Genomic DNA, 20,916 nt, shown 5'->3' on the forward strand with positions numbered 1-20,916 from the left:
AGGCAGATCTCTGTGAGTTCGAGGCCAGGCTGGACCAACAGCCTCCAAAACAATACAGAGAAACCCTGACTCGAAAAACCAAAAAAAAAAAAAAAAAAGCTGGTATCCTCCCTCACATCTTCCTTCCTGCTTTCATGTCTTATGTGTTCTATCCCCCTTTACCCTTTCCTAAACACCACTCTCCCCACCCACAGCCAGAGGGGTTATCTAATACTACAGAGTCAACTCGAAATACATACATAAAAGTAGCATTATCCAGACTAAGGAGATTATAGTTATATATTTAAATATATATGTGAGGCATGGTAGTACATGACTTTAATTCCAGATCTCAAGAGGCAGAGGCAAGAGGATCTCTATGAATTCAAGGGTAGCTTGGGGCACAAAACAAGCTCCAAGCCAGCAAGACTACACAGTAAGACCCGTCTCAAAAAACAAATGGAAAAAATCCTGTAGTGTGTGTGCTCACACACACACACACACACACACACACACACACACACACACACACCTAAAGTCCAGAAGTGATACAAAGGCAAGGCTAGGCCATGGAGTGGTGCTACTTACTGTGCTTACTGACTTGCTCGCCATGTCTTTCTCAACCTGCTTTCTTATAGATAACCCAGAATGTTCCAGAGACATTTCTCAACTGATGCCCCCTCTTCTCTGATGACTATAGCTTGTGTCATGTTGACACAAAACTAGCCAACACAATATTATAACCTCAAAATATTTTTAAAAGGATATACTTTAAAAAATGGAGCACAGTGGCACCCATGTGTAAACTTGGTGCTAGAAAGAGAGAGAGAGATAAGTCGAATCCTAGGACTCTCTGACTATCCAATCTAGTCTAATGGGAGAGCCTCAAGTATCATTGAGAGATCATATCTCAAAAGGCTAAGATGGACAAGGGCACAGAAGATGACAGCTGGCCTACACACACAGATGAACACCCCCACACAAACATGACTCTTCTATGTACACACACACAAATGTTTGTGGCACTTTGTTAGGCTTAGTTAAAAATCTGTGGGATCTTGTCTACTACCTGGGCGTTATCTTCCCAGAGTACTGCCCAGTGTGTGAAGGGTAGACAGCTCTTCTGTCTGCTTGTACCTTTAAACCTGGTAATCCTACGACACTAGTACATAGCACAGCCAGCACATTCTTGTTGAATTAACCCAGGTATGTTTCTTTCCTCTTGCATAAGTATCATGTTCCTTCTTATATGTATCAAAACTCATACTGAACAATGGGTTCTAGACTGCAAAAAAGGATTTGTTTTCACACTTGTCTCTCTTGCCTTTGTCCACCAGTTGAATAAAAACACATGCAAGTGCTACCAAGAGATGTTGCCTAGTGCCAGTGAAAACTCTTATTAGGTAAGCCTTCTGTGACATTTCCTAAAGAACCGCGATGGTATTTAAACCAAATATCCAATTAACTTTATAACTGCAAGTTATATTTAAAAAACTTCTATGATTTAAATCTTTGAACTAGTTGTCATATGGTAAATCAAAATGTTCTAAAAATATCAAAGAAAAAACATGTTATCTTTTGCTATCAAAACTCTGCTTCCAATTTAATTTAAAATAATCATGTAACATTTATCTTAAATCTCATTTTTGGTAAATTGAATTGCATTGTCCTACTGTTAATGAATCATAATGTAAATATCTGATATGCAGGGTTTCTGATATGCAACCCCCAAAGGGGTTGTGACTCACAGGTTGAGAACCACTTCCCTAAAAGGAACACCTTCTCCATGAGCTGTGATTGCTTATTTTCCTCCTCCAATTCTTCTCCCTAGAAACTACTAACTTACCTTTTTTGTGTGAATTGCATGTAACTAGAATCATAACAATACATGGTCTTTGTAACTGCTTTTTTTTGGGTTTTTCGAGACAGGGTTTCTCCGTATTGTTTTGGAGGCTGTCCTGGAACTCACTCTGTAGACCAGGCTGGCCTCGAACTCACAGAGATCTGCCTGCCTCTACCTCCCAAGTGCTGGGATTAAAGGCGTGCACCACCAACGCCCGGCTGTAACTACTTTCTTTGTGTTAGCTTGATATTGCAAAATTTGTCCACTCGATCAACATTGTCAATATCTCTGTTTCTTTTAAATGTTATTTTGCATTTGGTAGATACAGAGTCAAATATTTAAACGTGAGAATTTTTAGAGGAATGGTAAATTGTGATAGTATTTTAAAATGATTATATATGTATATTCTCTCTTTCTCTCTTACACACACACACCAACCCAAAAACAAGAGACACAGACTCTAAAATTCACCAAAATGTGGTCAAAACATATTCAAGAATTAAGTAACCAAATACAACAGATGAGTTACATCTGTTTCTTTAAGAGCCTGCTTAGTAATGTGGAATCTCAGGCATCATCTTCATGGATTTTTAAATGTGCTTTATGATTTATTCCAAAGAGTCTTCAAAATATCTTTAGCAGAACTTTTTTCTTTCTTCTCCTGAAAACTTCATTGTTTGAAATTTACATTCTGATGAAGTTTTAAATTTGAATATTTCTCTTTATAACCTTGATACACAAGATGATAAATAGGGTCTAGCCAGCACACTCACCTACCTTAGCATCCTTTTAAGTCACAGTCCTATTCATACTTATTCTAAAAGCAAAGTGATGTAATTCCAGCACTTAGGAAGTTGAACTAGGGATATCATCTTGAGTTCCAGGATAACCTAGGCTACAGTGTAAGGTCAGATTTCAAAAATCAAACAAAAAAGTTCAGCAAGATGTCTCAACGGCCAAAAATCATTGCAGTGCTACCCTAGTGATGCTATGGGATGACCTTTTTGTATGCTGTGAATATGTTTTATTACCATTGGTTAATAAAATAGCTGATTTAACCTATGCTGATGCAGGACAGAGCCAGGCAGGAAGTCCAAGCAGAGATACTGGAGAAGAAGGGTAGAGTTTGGGCAGATGGGATCCAGCCACCCAATGGACAAGTTATCAGAGAACTGTTAAGCCACAGGTACTTGGCAATGTACAGATTAATAGAAATTGGTTAATTTAAGTTGTAAAAGCTAGTTAGTAATAGACCTGAACAATAGGTCAAACAGTTTGTAATTAATATTAAGCCTCTTGGTAATTATTTTAAAAGTGGCTGTGGGACCAGGTGGGACAGAAAAGTCTCCATTTATGTAATGATGATCTGAGTTCCTTATCTGGAACTCATGTTGACAGGAGAGAACCAACTCTTGGATGTAGTCATGGAGTCATGGTATATATGTACTGGCATGTTCAATAACTCCCCTCAGTACATTTTGGATGAGTTCTATTTGGTGGCCATAGTTGTAGGTTAATGAAGAGAAGGCAATTGTCATTCTTCTGATGCAAGTTGACTTCACAAGGCAACTCAGAACGTAGACATAGCGAACCATGGAATAATAATAATAATAATAATAATAATAATAATAATAATAATTTAAAGTAAAACAATGCCAGGAATGATTGCATGTGCCTTTAATCTCAGCATTCTCGGAGGAAGAGGCAGGAGGATCTCTGTGAGTTCTAAGCCAACCAGGGCCACATAGAGAGAGAGACTCTGTTTTAAAAAAAAAGATCTTAAAACCTAAAGAAATTAAGTAACAGAGAAACCCTGTCTTGAAAAGCAAACAAATAAAAGAAATCAAATAAAAATAAAAACAAAATATGGTATGTGTCAATATTAGGTAGATGAGGTAATTGATAGCACTATACCAAAAGTATAGTGCTACAAAATTTATGTAGACAAAAGCAAGACATTCTGTAATGTAGTGTCCAACGACTGTAAGACAACAGTCAGGAGACTTTTACGTTTCCAAAGTAAGTGTATCCAATATAGTTCCCACCCCATACTTGAAATCTGTAGGAGACTGGTTCCTGGATTCTTGTGGATGTTCAATTCTTTAAAACGCGTTTGCATTAAATTTATGTGAATCCTACAGTGTACTTTAAAACTTTGGATAAATGGTAGCTGTATTATTTAGAAAAAAATACTGACTAGAGAAAAAAAGCCCCTATGTGGCCAGTAAAAGATAAAATCAAAAAATATTTTCTAACCACAGTTGGCTGAATCTTGCAGATAGGAGGCCTGGTACCCATGGTAATTTATCTTTTCAATGGATTAAATAGATGAGAGCTCAAGCAATCAGTTTATCCATTGATGCTATCAGCAGTCCTTTACTTTGAGCAAATCCTTAGCTTTTGTTTTGCAGATGGAAACCTAGGAGCCCAGAAAAGAAGCCCAATCCCAGAAACACACCTAAATACCCCTTTTGTTTTCTTCATAAGAGGACTTTTTTTTGCTTCTTTTTAGCCTTTAATGTTTTACTCATTTTCCAAACCTCCTTGAGCCTTGCCTTACAAAGGACCCCTTTTCTAGGGGTTCCAGCTGTGGTATTTTCACACATTATTTTCATAATCCCTCATCATGCCTTTAATATATTTTATCCTGAATTGTTTTTCTATTATTTCACTTGTATTAATTTTGCCATTGAGTTAGTATTAGAAGAAATATGCTTTTTTATACTTTTCAGAATAATTCAAGAGTAGTACCTAGCAAACACTTCTAAAAGAAGTAATAGATTTATTTATTTATTTGTATTTTTTATCCATCCATTCATTTATTCATTAGTTTATGGAGAAGACAACTTTGCCCAAGCTGTCTGTCCTCAAACCTTCATTGCTGCTACCTCAGTCTCCCAAATTCCTGGCATCAGAGGTGTGCATCACCATGCCCATTGCTTAAGTGAATAATTTAACAGACAACAAAGACAAGGGGCACAGGGAGTCTTTAAATTTTAACATGCCCAATGATGACAGCGACTTTTAGTGAAGCTATAGAATAAAAAGCTAATGTTGGTTTAAAATGCCCAAATCCTATTAAATACATTTCAATCAGCATTTGCTTTTTACTCTTATTTTCAAAAACATCTGAGATAACTATAGATATGTCTCAGTAATTTCTTTTTAACAAAGTGTTTGTGAGTCATCGGGCCTGCCTTAGCTGAAATTCAGACTCAAGGTAACCTCTGCAGCTAGAAAAGTATTTCACAAATGCCTAGTCAAAGAATTAGAATCTGTGACTCACATATGTTTTTATTTTGAGTTGCAAACATGAAAAGCAATCCCCAGTAAACAATGAGAATGATTATTGACATTTTCACTTCCTGGTTCAAAAAAACTTAAAGAATTTTCCAGGTCTACCAATTTACTCCATGATTAATATTTCAATTACCTGAGAAGTCTTTAAAATTACACTTCATTGTAATAAAAATTATATGTCAGAACACATTAAATAGAAATGTAGACTCAAGGATATAATGCATCATGTACAGAATACAATTTTCATATAAGACATAATTATTAAAAATAATGAGGGTTTCTGTTTGTTTTTTGAGACAGGGTTACTCTATAGTCCTGGCTGTCCTAGAACTCACTCTGTATACCAGGCTGGTCTTAAACTCATAGATCAGCCTATCTCTGCCTCACAAGTGCTGGGATTAAAGGTATGTGCCACTACTATTCAGTAAAATAATGAGTTCTTGAAAATAAATTGAGAAGTAGGTACAATTAGATGACAAAATTGGGACTGGAGCTGTGGTTCAAAAGTAGAATGCTTGTCTAGCTATGCCCAAATCCTCAAGTTCAATCCCTAGAAAAGTGTGAGGGTGAATCACACACACACACACACACACACACACACACACACACACACACACGCACGCACGCACGCATGCACGCACGCACGCACGCACACACGCACCTGTAACTTTAAACCCAATACAGTAAATCACTTTGATAAATAATTTAATATTGCACTAGCAAAGATTCTTTTAAGATTCTATTAAATGAAGTTTATATAATCAAATCACATCATAATAGAGTATAAAAGAAAGATACCACTTTCTAGTTTTAGTATTAGTTTTTAATTTTTATATTTATTAATTTATTGTTGTCGGGTGGTGGCGGCCCACTTCTTTAATCTCAGCGCTCTGGAGGTAGAGAGGCAGGCCTACACAGAGAAAATGTCTCAAAAAAGCAAAGCAAAACAATGTATTGTGTGCGAGTATGTGTATGAGTTCAGTTGTATGTGCTATGACATGCCCATGGAAGTCAGTGGGCATCTTTCCTTCTACCATGTGGGTCTCAGGTATCAAACTCTGGTTGTCAAGCTTGGTAGCAAACACCTTTACCCTGCTGAGCCATGATCTTTCAAGAACTTCTGTTCGTTTGCTATCATAATTTTTATTTTATTTTGTTTTGTTTTACTCTGTGTCAATGTAGTGTCTTGGAACTATCTTTGTAGACCAGGTTGTCCTCAAACTCAGATTTACCTACCTTTGCCTCCCAAATTCTGGGACTAAAATCGAGCTAATTAATTTATTTTTAATAACAAAATAAAATATAAGATAAAGCCAAATCTAACACATCAACATGGGACAAAGCAAACCGACACAGGCCCTCAGAAAACGTCTGAAAAAAACCTGTGGACTAGATTGAAAAGGTGTTGGGAAAAGCAACAGGAAAATGTAAACACACATGCAGAAAGGTAGAGAAATTGGATTCTTTTATGAGCTTCAAGGAGGACAGGAGGAAATGCTTTCAAATTTTGTGTGATATTGATTTGAAGTTATTTATCACAAATCTGTGATGGATAGAAAATTGGAGACAGAAAGAAAGAGCTAAAAACACTTAGGTTATTGATTCCCAAGGTCCTAAGAGACCTATAGAGCTTTCCCCTCACTATTGTTTTTACAAGAATAGACCCATAAAATAACCATTAGTTCAATAAACATTCACTGACCTTCTACATAGCAGAGTACTTAGGAGCTGTTAGAGGAATTAGAGACCTTAACCTGCCTGGAAGCACCTGAGGGGACAGCAAAGGGGGCAGGCTGATTTACATAGATAAGAAAAACCATCAACTTTAGGGGACCTTCAGGAACTCTCCTTTGTGTGTTTAATTCACTGAGTGAAAGGGCAGAAAAGCAGTCTAAATACACCTCTGCCTGAGTGAGACTGCTTAGGTCAAAATGCTAAACTTTGATATGAAAGGTTCTATCTTTGGCTATCTTTGGCTATCTTCATGGTACTCATTACAAAGGAGTTCTACTGGGGTTATATTGTTGGGCTTGTCAAACAGGAATCTCAACTACAATCCAAAAGCGTGCCTCTGTGCATAAGGCACACATTATCTCTTGGAAAGTTACTGAGGTAATGAGGTATCACACCAGGGCTTTAAAAGAATGCAATGCTAATCTGCCATTAAAGAATGACGTTTGACTTGACTGAGAGTTGTTTTTGGAGGGGAGGGTGCTTTGTTTTGGTGCTGGGGATTGAACCTTGGGGGCCAGCATTCTGCCTCTGAGTTACATACACCCCCAACTCTTTTGATTGAACTGGGAGATCTTTACTGGTGAGAGACAATACTTATTAGTAGAAACTTATTTGCCTGGGAAGATAGCTCAGTTGATAAAGGGCGTGCCTGGCAAACACGGAAACCTGAGTTAGAGGTCTTTAAAAAAAAGCGTAGCTGAGATGATGGCTCTTTGGATAAGGTTCTTGCTGGTACAAGCAGCAAATGCGGGAAAGGCATGGTGACCACCTCTAATCCCAGCGCTCAGAAGGTAGAGACAGGATCCCTGGGAAAAAAGCTGCCTGCCTAGACTATTTTGGTTCAGCCTGAGACCTGCCTCAATAAAGAGAAGGTAATGGAGGAAGACACCTGCAGCCAATTTTAGGCCCCTACCACCACATGTGAACACTCATACACAACACATACACTCAGAAGGCGGAAAAAGGTGCATGGCCCCACTTCTTAAGTCATGTTACCTGGGGTGATCCTCTGACCAGCACACTTACTGGCACACACATACATCCAGATGGACACACGTATGCTCACACAAAGACATAAAAAACCTGAAAATGAACAAAATGCTTTTTGTTTTGTTTTCCAGGGTCTTCAGTATCCCAGGCTAGCCAAGGATGACTGTGAACCTTCAGCTCCTATCTCCTAAGTGTTGGGATTTCAAGGAGAAAGCCACCTCAGGGCTTCCCTTGTTAGGCAAACATTTTACCAAGTGTCCTATTTCACCAGCTATGTAAGGGTTCTGTTTGTTTTACTAAGAAACAGGTGCCTGTAAATTACACATAAATGTAACATTTTTTAATTTTTTGAGAGAAGTTTTTCACTCTATAGTTCAAGCTGGCGTCTGCCTCCTGAGTGCTGGGATTATAGATAAGTGAGATAAGTGCCTTCATTCTATGCTGCAGAATTGTTACATTGTGCCCTATTTTGTTTTGCATTTGATTCGTTAACTAAACATGCTTATGCACATGCAAGTGCAGTCCATTGGTGAGGTGACCTTATGGGCTTGTAAGAAGGCACCTTTGAGGATTTGTTTCATTTCTTCCACCATATCCTTTCTGGACTCTGCAGACCTGGTGGCTAGGGCCTTTACCCATGGAGTCATCTTGTTGACCCTCTCTACCTTGGTTTAAATTCTAGAACTGGAAAAGCAAAGTAAAATAGAGCACAAAGTTATACTAGACAAACTCACCTGTACTGGAACACCGCCAGATACTGGATGCACTGCTGTTAAGTTACTGATTCGACCTTAAAAGTGTATGGGAGTTGTTCGACAGTGACTGGAACAGTGAAGGCAAAAAAATCAGCTTTCCCATTTAGTATATCCAGAAATGATGTGTAAAGTGTGCCAGAAACCACGCCAAGCCTCGGGCTAATTACTGAAGATGAAGAATCTCACTCTGGAGCCTCCTGTAAGTGTGCTTAGCAATATACCGCATGCTCAACCCAACCTGACTCGTGCAACGTTACACATAACAGTCATTTAGTGTCTCTGAAAAGCAGGAGTGTGCTCTCCCTTCTTCACCTTTCTGGGCCTTTTCTAAGGTCTCCTAGTTGGAGGATCATTGACTAATATTTAACAAGGCTTCTCTCCAGTGCCAAGCCTTTCCCTGCTAGTCTATCCTCTAGGCACTGTGTACCCCCCTCATTAAAGAAGGCCCAGAGCCTGGTGGTGGCGGCGGCGGCACATGCCTTTAATCCCAGCACTTTAGAGGCAGAGGCAGGCAAATCTCTGAGTTTGAGGCCAGCCTGAGCTACAGAGTTCCAGTTGTTGTCGAAAGACAATAACAAAATATGCCTAGAGTTCACTACATGTCCTATCCTTACTCCCCGCCTCAATCATCTTCTCTGTCTGTAATTCACTATATATAGCACAGGCTAGCTTTGAATATTTCAGCAGTCCTCCTACCTCTTGCCCAAATATTGGGGTTACAGGTATAAAATACCATGCCCAGAGTAGAGTAGTTTCTCTAGGAAATTTACAGTAACTATTGGATAGAGAAACTCCTTCATGACAGTATTTAATTATGTTTCAGATATATTGGAATAAAATATACATTATTTAAATTGGTTTTACTTTTATACTTTCTATAATAAAATCTTTGTATTTCACATAGCATAAAATTTATATTAATTAAGATAAATTATTTATTTGTGTGTGTATATTTGTATGTGTGTATGTGTGTTTGTGTGTGTTTGTATGTGTGTGCATGTGCATGCTGAAGCACATGAATACAAGTTAGAGAGCAGTTATCTCCTTCCACCATTTGGGTTCAAGGCCGGAACTCAGATGGTCAGGTTTGGCAATCGCCTTTACCCACTAAGCCATCTCACTGACATGTGCATCCAAGTTTTAAGCTTCTCTATTTTCAAATTCTTTCCTGGCATACGTAACACAGAACTTAACTGAACCAATTTTAATTTTTTACCAAACTTCCCAAGCACACACTTCCTGAACAACAACAACAAAATGCTTAGGACTGGAATTGTGATGAACAGAGAAGTACTCAACAGTTTTTTCTACTGTTCTCCTACAAACCAATTTAGACAGGATTCAGGGGGCCACCTTCACCTTTGGGTCTCCAGGCTGATGTTTGGACCTAGGATGAGCCAGCAGATTGGAATGCAGATACTAGGGGAAAATGTGTGTTGACAATGATAAGGAGACAGAACTGTGGGCATAGGAGAAGATGAAATGATCCCCAATGTCTCCAAGTTTTCTCAGGGGACAGGGCACTGAGGAGGCCTGGTGACTATTGCTGTCCAACCAAGTGACTCCTAACCAAGCGACTCTACCACCTCTTCTGTCTCACCTACCTCTTACTCCTCAAGGACAAAGCTACCAGACGGGTAATTTAGGCCAACAATTCATTTGGCTGGAGCCAAATACACATGGGACTTGCCCTGACTATGGTGAAATGGGAGTGGTAGCTCTAGGAGGTTATCCCAGTACTAGGGGGTTGAGCCAGGGGATTTGAGGCCAGCCTCGACCACATGGTGTGATCCTCTCTCAAGTAAAAACAAAGGGACAGTAGCTAGAGCTTCCCCCTCAAAATCCTTTGGCGCCAGGACTGAACAGAGCAAAATGCATACTATACCTTCATAATGAAGAGGAAAAACTGCACCTTCTCCCCTACATAGCTGACTTAAATAAGCGACGTTCAAACACGTTCCAAAATTCCTCGCTTTACAGTTATTTCAGTAATGTTTTCTAAAACATGCATTCCAAGCCAGGCACTGTAGACTAAGTTCTAATACCAGGTAGAGAGTGGAGAATCAGGCTTGCAAACACAGAGTTCCCGTTCCCATCCCTCCTGAGTGGCCATCCCTGTGCCTATTCTCTCAGCTCCCAGCCCAGTTGATGTGACAAGCTCATGGCCCAATCCCCTTCCTGGTTCCCAGGCCGCTGGTGAACACCACCCGAGCCAATGGCTGCGGCTGCAGGGCGGAGGGGGCTGGCAGGAGGGGAGGGAGCGCTGGCTTTAGAACCACAGCTGCAGAGATTCCTAGGGCCAGAAGTTGTCTGAGTGCTTGGTGGGAAGCTGTAGAGCCAGATCCGCCGACTCTGCGACTTTATGTAAGTGCTTTTTAGCTCTGGGGCAAGCGGAGCGGGTTTCCTGGGCGTGGGCAAGAGTGGGTCCTGGAGAGAGCATCTCCGGAACCTCGGAAGGAACGCGCCTTGCACCAGGGGGCGGGGGTTGGGGAAAGGGGGAGGCCGAGGAAAATTTCATCTGGGGTCTGAGGCTCCCGGACGATCTTTTGCAAGCAGGATGGGTGGCAGCTCCAAAGGGTTCCTTATCACCACCAGCTGCCTTCACTTTTTCTGCTATTTACTGTGTCTGCTCTCTAGTTGCTCTTAACTTGTTGCCCACCGCAGGCAGGAGGTCCTCAGAAGCCAACCTTTACCCAGATTCCCCAAGGCAGCGACTGCCCCTGAAGTGGAAGCCCTGTGCCTAACTTCCCTCTGCCTTCCTTTCCCAGCTACTGCCATTCCCCAATCCATCCCTCCCTCCCTCCCTCCTTCTCAGCCACTGGGAAATCCCGGAGTCTGCAGCCTAGGTCTCCTCCAACTAGCTCCCAGTGGACCACGGAGGGTGACCCAGCGGGTTCCTGAGGACCCTGTGGCTCACTGAGGGGCGGGACGCCGAGCGGCTGTAGTGGTCCTGGGAAGGATCCTGGCCTGGGCTGGCCACCGTCTGCCTGCTCCCCTCCAGATCCTTTACCCTGAGCTTCGGGACCGTGCCGCGTCTCCCGTCTCCCTATGAGTAAGCAGTTTTGTGTGTGTGTGTGTGTGTGTGTGTGTGTGTGTGTGTGTGTGTGTGTGTGTGTGTGTGTGTGTGTGTATTTCTTTCCATAGCGGAACCTCTCCAGGCTAGCCCAGAGGTGCCTTTCGGGTGTCTCTTCTAGCCACACGCTGGCGGTCCGCTCCCGTCCTGTAACCCAGAGCTCCCAAGCTCTCCAGCCGGGCTGTGGCAGTGGGGGACCGCTCGGGATCCTTGGGAGGCTGGAACCCCATTCCGGGGCACAGCTGCACTTGCCTGTGTTTACTTATCTCCACCCGCCTTACTTTAGCGACCTAATGAGAGGCCTGGGGACGCAGACTACCCTGCCTTGGCGGGTCGCCAGTCCCAAAGTTGCTGCTGTCTCTCTGCTTGGTTAAGTACTGGAGGTTCCGAACCTCCGCCTGGCTCCAGGCCCCAGCTAGCTGCTCCAGACTGGCTGACACTTTCCATCCTGTAGAGTTAACTGCTTTTCACTTGAGCTGTGTAACTACCCCACTGGTTCAGGTCTAGCTTGAACATGAATTGGGGAGCCTAGCTATGTAGGACGAGACCTGAGGGATGCTGCTATTGCCCTTCCTGCTAGGGGTATTGTAGACGAGTTGAGGGACTTTAGGTGACCACAGTAGTTAGAAGATATAGGTAAAGTTAAAACCTACTGAACAGTCAGCTTTTACTCCATTTCAACATCACTGTGTGTTTGAGAATCTAAAATTGATCTCTGAGATGCAGTTTACTGTGAATTGCAACTTAACGGCCGAGGTCCCACACAGGACGATCGGCATCACATGCCTTAAGTATCTGATGCCCCTAGGGCGATGATCACGTGACCTCTTTCGACTTTAAAACTGGAATGCAATGGCTGAGGCCCATAGTCTCCAAACTACCAAGACAAAAAGGGGGAGGGGGCCATGTGTGTCGGCTTCCCCTGAAGGGATTTCTTGGATTTGCATGAGGGAAACAGAAGGGGATTTGTTACTGTGATTTTAAACAAATAAAAATTAAGCAAAATAAATTGAAAATAAAAAGAGGAGCTGTTTTAAGAAAAAGCTTTAAATATATTTGTGCCATGACAGTTATCTGTCTCCCTACAATTATATATGACTTTTCTAAATTTTAAAAATATTTTTAAAACATCTTCTAAGAAAGCTAACCTTTAACTCATGCCCCATTTCATCCCTAAATGCTAGTTTTGAAGCCATATCCCACAAGATAGTTTTTAAAAATATAAAGACTATCCATATCCCTTGGTCTGGCCTATACTTCCGTTGAACTATTCCCTGTTAGGCATCTACTTAAAGGTGGTGAATAATCCCTTGACTGAAATTAATCAGAAGTTATTTGTACTTTGGATTTAATTGGCTCAGAAATCACACCCAAAACTATTTGACACAAACTTTCCAAAACTGGTTGGGGTTTGTGGTCCATAGTGCTTTGGTTAGAAGACTATGAAGCGACTTCTTATATTATCCTAGAATTGCTTTGCTTCCTGGAGGAAATGTGGAAGTCACTATTAATGTTGTATATTATAACTATGGAAACAATGTAGAACAGCCAAATGTGGTGGTGGCAAATACTGTAATCCCAGAATTTGGGAGATGGAGGCAGGAGAATCAGGAGTCCAAAACCAGGAAGGACTACATGATACCCTCTCTTAAACAATAAGTAAATAAGTTAAGGATTCAAATAAATAGAAGAAAAGAAACATGTAGAGGAGTCTCCAAGGTCAGGAGCTTAAACGACTCAGTTGCAAAAATAGGCAGTTCGCACATATTAGTTCTTACAAACAATGAAATGAGGGATAGAGGTTGAGGAGGCTTCTCAGATTGCTCCTATGATAAAACACTCGCTCTCAGCCCTGACAACCTGAGTTCAATCCCCTAGACCTAGTGAGTAGAAGAGAACTGGCTCCTGTAATTTGTCCTGAAACATTTACACACCATTCCTTGGTATTGTGTGTTCACACACACAAACACACACACACACACACACACACACACACGCACACGCGTGCGCTCAGGCACACAATAATTTTTAAAGGTAACTTGGAACCTTTAAGAGAGTTTTGCTTTGTGTCATTCCTCCCAGACATTTTTTCAGTAACCTCTGAATAACTTCTGCACTACATTTTAAGTGTGTGTGAGGTTCTGAGCATGAAAACTACAGCTATCTTAAAGCACACACACTACTGGTCTCCAGACTAGCTTGTTCCCCAGATTGTCTAGGAATACCTGAATTCCTACAGTTGAGCCCCCCTAGTGGAAGTGAAGTGACAATGTAATTTTAGACTGAATTAAATGTATTTGTTTGTTTATTTATGTATTTTGGTTTTTCAAGACAGGGTTTGTTGTGTAACAGCCCTGGCTCTTCTGGAACTCACTCTGTAGATCAGGCTGGCCTTGAAGTCATAGAGAACTGCTTGCCTCTTCCTCCCAAAGTGATGGTATTAAAGGTGTGCACCACTACTGCCTGGCTGGCTAATTTTAGGATGGATTTCTTCCTTCCTTCCTTTCTTTTTATTTCTTTCTTTTTGACTGAATTTCTAATAAAAGCTTAAGTTTTAAAAAATCAGTCAAAAGAACTACCTATGAAATTCAGCATTATATACTATGAATCGGTACTAATAAACATTGTTAATTTCCTACTTTTCCCCCTAATTTCAAAAATATTTAGATATATAAAATGATACTAGTCATAGCTGGGTGAAGAGTAGCAAAGTCTGTATGATTGTTGTTTTTATTTTGTCAATCTAAATTGACATTAATTCAAAATTGGTTTAAAGCCAGGCATGGTAACATATATCTCTCATTTCAGCATTTAGGTGGCAGATGCAGGAAGATCAGGGATTCTGGGTCATCCCTAGCTATGATCCTAGCAGTTCTCAATAAGCCAAGAAGAAAAATGTTTCAATAGTTTTCTTTAATTATGCTGATTTTTCTTCTTAACCATTATTTAATTTTTTCATACAATATAGTTGGATCATATTTTTCCTTCCCCCAACTCCTCCCAGAGCCTATCGAACTCTCTCTCTCTCTCTCTCTCTCTCTCTCTCTCTCTCTCTCTCTCTCTCTCTCTCTCTCTCTCTCTCTCTCAACAAAATGAATATCAAAACAATTCAGAAAAAAATTACTGGACCTAAATCATTTTTAGGAGGTGGAACACTGACAAACTGGACTGCAGCCTCTACAAGTCATGTAAAATCATAGTCGTGAGCCTATAAGATGGCTCAGTAAGTAAAGACGAGTATCACTTAGGCTGACAACCTGAAATTGATCCCCTGGACCCCCATAACAGAAGGAGAGACCTCACTCCTAAAAATTGTTCTCTGACACATGAGCCAAGACATGGCAAGATGTCCTGACACCCTGATCCATGCTATACAGAATCACCACTGGTTTCTGGTCCACAACACATCTTAGATCACCCATACATTTACAACAACCCTCATTGTTGCTGATTTGTGATTTAATATTATCTAATTAACTCAGATTTTTGTTTGTTTGTTTGTTAGTTTTTCTAGGCAGGGTTTCTTTGTGTAGGCTTGGCAGTCCTGGAACTAGCTCTATAGACCAGGCTGGCCTCAAACTCAAAGAAATCTGCCTGCCTCTACCTCTTGAGTGCTGGAATTAAAGGTGTGTGCCACCACTGCTAGGTGTGAGTTCAATTCTTAATTTATACCTAACCATTTACCTAGATTGTAAGCTAAATTATGTTTTGCCTCTGTTTGAATATTGTAAATAGCCTTGAAATCTAGTGACTAGTCTCTTTGATGCTCTTTAGAGTCTAATTGCTAAAATGTACCTAGGTTTGTGGCATTAGGAGTAAAAGAATTAGTTATGATGATTGAGTAATATTTTAAGGGAGATAAGTCTCTTTTACAAACGTTATACACACATTAGGCTTGATTATGACTGTTCTGACAAAATGTTAATATCCATGGCACTATCAGAAACCCAGTGAAATTTTCCTCCTAGGCAAATAGTATGATTGCTACTGAAGAAAAAGGGGCAGCTTGGCCATGGTGCTTGAGCACTAAAGTGTTGGATGCCCATGGACAAAAGAATAAAGTTCACTTCTTATTCCATGTTGTGTTTTAGGTATCATTTCTACTTGGCTTTCTGTATTTCTTGACATCATATTCTTAGCATATGTGCAATGGCAGGAATTTGTATTGTATTCCATCTAGTATACTCTGGGTGGAATGTATATATACCAAGCCATTGCTTGCTTGTAACTAATTTTAAAAGTAACTGGTATGAAGCCAAAATTGAAAATGAACATCTATCACTATAGGATAGCTTGAGTGTCTGTTTTTAGAATTATTTTGTGCTTGCTAGTATGACAGGATATTGGTGGGAAATGATCTAAAGGTTAAAGATTGATGGGTAAAAATAAACTAAGGTTAGAAGGAGTTTAGAAGTTGAATCATATTTTGATTCTGTGTGCTTATTCTAGGGAGTAATGTACCATATAATGTAAGTTAGTGAGTTGGAAGTTTTCAAAAGCTTTTTGGATGCATCATTGTGACTGTTTTCAGTTTTGAATCCTTTGTTTAAAGTTGTGGCAACTATCTAATGCCTACATGATACCCCACATCCTGTGTGTTTGTGAGTATCTATGTCTCTGTATGTCTGTGTCTTCGCCAGTGTGTACCATACAGAGATGGACAAAAATTGTCTTCCTCGATGACCTGCCTCCTTATTTTTTTTTGGTTTCTCGAGACAGGGTTTCTCTGTGGCTTTGGAGGCTGCCCTGGAACTCGCTCTGTAGACCAGGCTGGCCTCGAACTCACAGAGATCCGCCTGCCTCTGCCTCCCGAGTGCTGGGATTAAAGGCGTGCGCCACCAACGCCCGGCTTGCCTCCTTATTTTTTAAGACAGGAGCTCCAACTGAAACTGGAGCTTGCCTATTTGACTAGACTGGCAAGCCTCAGGGATCCTCCTGTATCTAACTCCCAGTGCTCTCAGTACAAGCTCATACTACCTATGCCATCTATCTTTTTTACATATGTGCTGGGGAATCCGAACTCAGGTTCTCAAGCCTGCACAGCAAGCACTTTACTGCTGAACCATTCATTTCCCTAGTCCTTCAATGTCATTCTTAGAAACCAGTCTCACAATACGCAGGTCAGTTTCTTACAATTCTGGAGGTGAAGCAGTTTCAAAAGATTCACAGCTAAATTTGGTCATATTCAAGGTTGCCCTATTCTTTTTCCCCTTTTTAAAATTAGAAACAAGCTTCTTTTACATGTCAATCCGAGTTCCCTCTCCCTTCCCTCCTACCCTGCCCATATAGACCCCCTATTCCATCCCCTTTCTGCTCCCCAGGGAGAATGAGGCCTTCAATGGTGGATCTTCAAAGTCTGTCATAGCATTTGGAGTAGGACCAAGACACTCCTCCTGTGTCTAGGCTGAGAGAGGATCCCTCTGTGTGGAGTGGGCTCCCTAAGTTCATTCATGTACTAGGGATAAATACCAGAGGTCCCATAGATTGCCCAGACCTCCAAACTGGCATCCTCTTTCAGGGGGTCTGGAACAGTCCTTTGCTGGTTTCCCAGCTGTCAGTCTGGGGTCCATGAGCAACCCCTTGTTCAGGTCAGCTGTTTCTGCGGGTTTCTCCAGTCTGGTCTTGACCTCTTTGCCCATCACTCCTTTCTCTCGGCAAGTGGATTCCAGAGTTCAGCACAGTATTTAGCTGTGGGTGTCTGCTTCTGATTCCATCAGCTACTGGATGAAGGCTCTAGAATGGCATATAAGGTAGTTATCAATCTCATTATTGAAGGGCATTTAAGGTAGCCTCTCGACTGTGTTAGATTATTAGTTGGGGGCAACAGGGTTGCCCTATTCTTAGCACTTGTAAGAAAAATATGAGTATGGATTGTTCTAGGGATGAAGAAATGTTACTACATTTGACAGAAAATAGTAAGAGAGGAGAGGGGTGTGGGAGCACAGCACTGTAATCTCAGCACATGGGATGTGAATGCATATAGTGAGTTCCAGGTCAACCTCAGTGGCACGGGATTTTGTCTCAAAACAAAACAAAACAAACATATCAAGGGAAAATGTATTCTACATGGTCTCAGTGGAGCTGCCACTGAGCCAGAATTTCACCTTGAGAAACAAATAAAATTGTTATATTGGTAAATAATAGCATTTAGTCCATGTGTGTGCTAGACACTAAGTATTTTCTGTTTTGAAATGTGGAGTAACTCAATGATTTCAGTTGGCTGAATTTTCTGTTTCAAATGTCTGTAATCTGGGCTGGAGAGATAGCTCAGTGTAAGAGCACTGCTTACTCTTCCAGAGGTTCTGAGTTCAATTCCCAGCAACCACATGGTGGCTCACAACTATCTATAGTGACATCTGGTGCCCTCTTTTGGTGAGCTGACATGTGTAGGCAGAACACTGTGTACATAATAAATAAATCTTTTTTAAAAAAGTCTGTAATCTGGTCAGTCTCAGCTAATTGTTTTATTATTATTTTTAATATGTATAAGTGTTTTACCTGTATGAATCACTTGTATAACCAGGTGCCCATGGAGGCCAGAAGCGGGTGTCAAATCCCCTAGATCAGGAGTTAAACACAGTTGTAGGCTGCTATATGGGTACTAGGAATCGAACCCAGGTCCTCTGGAAGAACCAGCAGTGCTATTAATCTGAGCCATCGCTCTAGCCCCTGTTCCCAGTTATATTATCATTTCACTTGGTTTTATTTTTTTCAAGCCTGTAGATGGATGGCAAGCATTCTACCTGAGCTATATGCTAGGCCCACTTGTTGCTTGCTTTCTTTCTTTCTTTCTTTTTTTTTTTTTTTACTTTTTTGGTTTTTCGAGACAAGGTTTCTCTGTTTTGTTTTGGAGGCTGTCCTGGAACTCGATCTGTAGACCAGTCTGGCCTTGAACTCACAGAGATCTGCCTGCCTCTGTCTCCCGAGTGCTGGAATTAAAGGCGTGCGCCACCAACACCCAACTGTTGCTTTCTATCTTAAGACAGAGTCTTACTAAGATGCCCAGGCTAGTCTTAAACTCAATTTGTAGTCCAAGCAGGCCTTTGAATTTGTAATCCTCCTGTCTCAAGCTCTCAAGTGCCTTGGATTATATAGGTTTGCACCCACCAGGCCTGGCTACAGACTGATTTTATAATATGAAAACCTTAAATTTTCTTAAAGCTTAGAAATGTGATTGACGATAAGCATCACAATGCTTATTAAAAGGCATTGGGTGTGGAATCTCTGGACTTTTATTCCTCCACTGTCTGAACAGATAGGCCCTTCTCAGTAAATCACTGTTGTACTCATATCTGGAGTTTACTTGATTTTTAAGGCATCTGTTTTTAATCTATGCATTTCACAAGTATGCAGAAAGGGTAAGAAAGCTATGTGAAACCTTGGCTCTTTGCAGACAGGTACTGTAAAAACCCAGCATACTGCAGTATATCATAGCTACTAGGGCTTTAACAAGACTTTTTAGAAGACTGGGGCATGGCTCAATGGAAGAACTTTTGTTTTTCTCGAGTAATGCTCTGGGTTCCATCCCTGATCTCCCCACTTCTCTCTGTCTGCCTCAAACACACACACACGCACACACACACACACACACACACACACACACACACACACACACACACACACACACATACACATACGCGTGCGCGCACGGCTGTTATTATTTAAGCGCTGAACATCTATATTTGAATGTAAATGATCTTCAGCTTACAAACAAAGGTATAGTACTAAGCCAGCTTTAATGTAATAGAAAATCGGAAATATCTAATAAGAGGATAAAACCTACATATAATACTATCTTTATATTTCTTCTTTCAAATGTTATACAGAATAACAAGTTAGTGTCGACAACTGATTTTTTCCCCTTGCAGCCATAAGTTTACTTTTCTTTTTTTTTGTTTTTTGTTTTTTTTCGAGACAGGGTTTCCCTTTGGCTTTGGAGGCTGTCCTGGAACTAGCTCTTGTAGACCAGGCTGGCCTCGAACTCACAGAGATCCACATGCCTCTGCCTCCCAAGTGCTGGGATTAAAGGCGTGCGCCACCAATGCCCGGCTAGTTTACTTTTCTTTATTGGCGGTCAATGCAGATTCTCTTGTCTTCAACTTCAACATTTTTATATTTTTAATTAGCATACACATATTTAGGTTTCATTATGTCTTTTCTGGACAATTTGTTAAATCTATGTGAACAGGCAAAAGGTGAGTGTGGCCATAGGCTATGTTATTTTTGAACAATTTGTTTTTATTTTCATATACCTCTCTTCTTCCCTTTTCCCCTCACATGTATCAGTTTCCTCTTCCTCATCACCTCTCCCCACACTTAATGGTCTCCTTTGTACTTTCATAGCCCATGGCCACACTCACCTTCTGCCTGTTTACATACATAGCATATAAACATTATATGCTAGGAGGCACATAGGAGAGAACATGATTTTTTTTGTCTGAATCTGGGCTATTTTACTTAAAATAAATGTTTTCAGATATCTATTTTCCTGAAAATTTCATTTTTCTTTATGGCTGAATAAAATTACCCACTGTGTTTGTATTACATTTTCTTCATCCGTTTATCTGTGGGTGGACATCTAGGCTGATTCCATTTCCCTGCTGTTAGGAATAGAGCAGCAATAAAAATAGATATTAGTTTCTCTGCGGTAGGATACAGTGTCCTTTTGTTATATGCCAGGAATGATGAAAGCTGAGTCATGTGGTGGTTCTGATTTAATGTAATGTTTTGTATCTACTGAGTTTGTGTGTGCATTTGTTATGGTGCACATGGAAGAAAGAGGACAACCTGGAGAAGGAGTTCTTTACTTCTATCATGTGGGTCTCAGGTTGAATTCAGGTCATTAGACTTGGTGGCAAATGCCTTTACCTGCTGAACCATCATACCAGCTCAGTTAAATGACTTGAGAATAACCAAGAGTTATGACTAGTTCAAAGAGTGGGCTATTTTTACTCCTGAAACTCATTTTCATTTTTAAGTTGTGACTTCTTGTTTCAACCATCTGTGTTTTAAAATATTCATTAAGAAAGGCATTTTGTGTAATCCTGTAACTAGTGCGTTGAAAATAGAAGTTTGATTATCGTATGTTGTGATATGCACATGGAAAATGAATATATATGCACATTATACTTATATGTAAATATAGAAAGTCCTTACTTTGTATAAAATGCAATAAACTCCCAACAAATGTTTCCACTTATAGCTCAGTTAATGTTTTACACTATCTGTGTCAGAGATTTGGA

The 20,916-nt window shown here is 40.6% G+C and overlaps 1 protein-coding gene and 1 non-coding gene across 4 annotated transcripts in view; one reads left to right on the top strand and one right to left on the bottom strand.

The window, feature by feature from the left end:
• Positions 1 to 1,213: 1,213 nt before the first annotated feature.
• Positions 1,214 to 1,341, bottom strand: LOC121140104. Its single transcript, XR_005876936.1, has one exon. It is a non-coding gene; the product is annotated as a small nucleolar RNA SNORA40 (small nucleolar RNA).
• Positions 1,342 to 10,829: 9,488 nt separating this feature from the next.
• Positions 10,830 to 20,916, top strand: part of Pls3 (plastin 3) — a 98,410-nt gene continuing 88,323 nt past the window's right edge. Inside the window, exon 1 of one of the 3 annotated variants that reach the window (XM_013126150.3) lies at positions 10,830 to 10,965. Coding sequence is in view for 2 of the 3 variants with exons in the window: in XM_013126149.3 (XP_012981603.1) it covers positions 11,650 to 11,653 (4 nt within the window). In the remaining variant the exon portion in view is untranslated. Of the gene's footprint in view, positions 10,966 to 11,506; positions 11,654 to 20,916 lie in introns of those variants that run through there. The other 2 variants (XM_013126149.3, XM_013126152.3) reach the window with 2 other exon arrangements.

This window comes from Mesocricetus auratus, unplaced genomic scaffold (genome assembly GCF_017639785.1).
Source record: "Mesocricetus auratus isolate SY011 unplaced genomic scaffold, BCM_Maur_2.0 Super-Scaffold_100003, whole genome shotgun sequence".
NCBI lineage: Eukaryota > Metazoa > Chordata > Mammalia > Rodentia > Cricetidae > Mesocricetus > Mesocricetus auratus.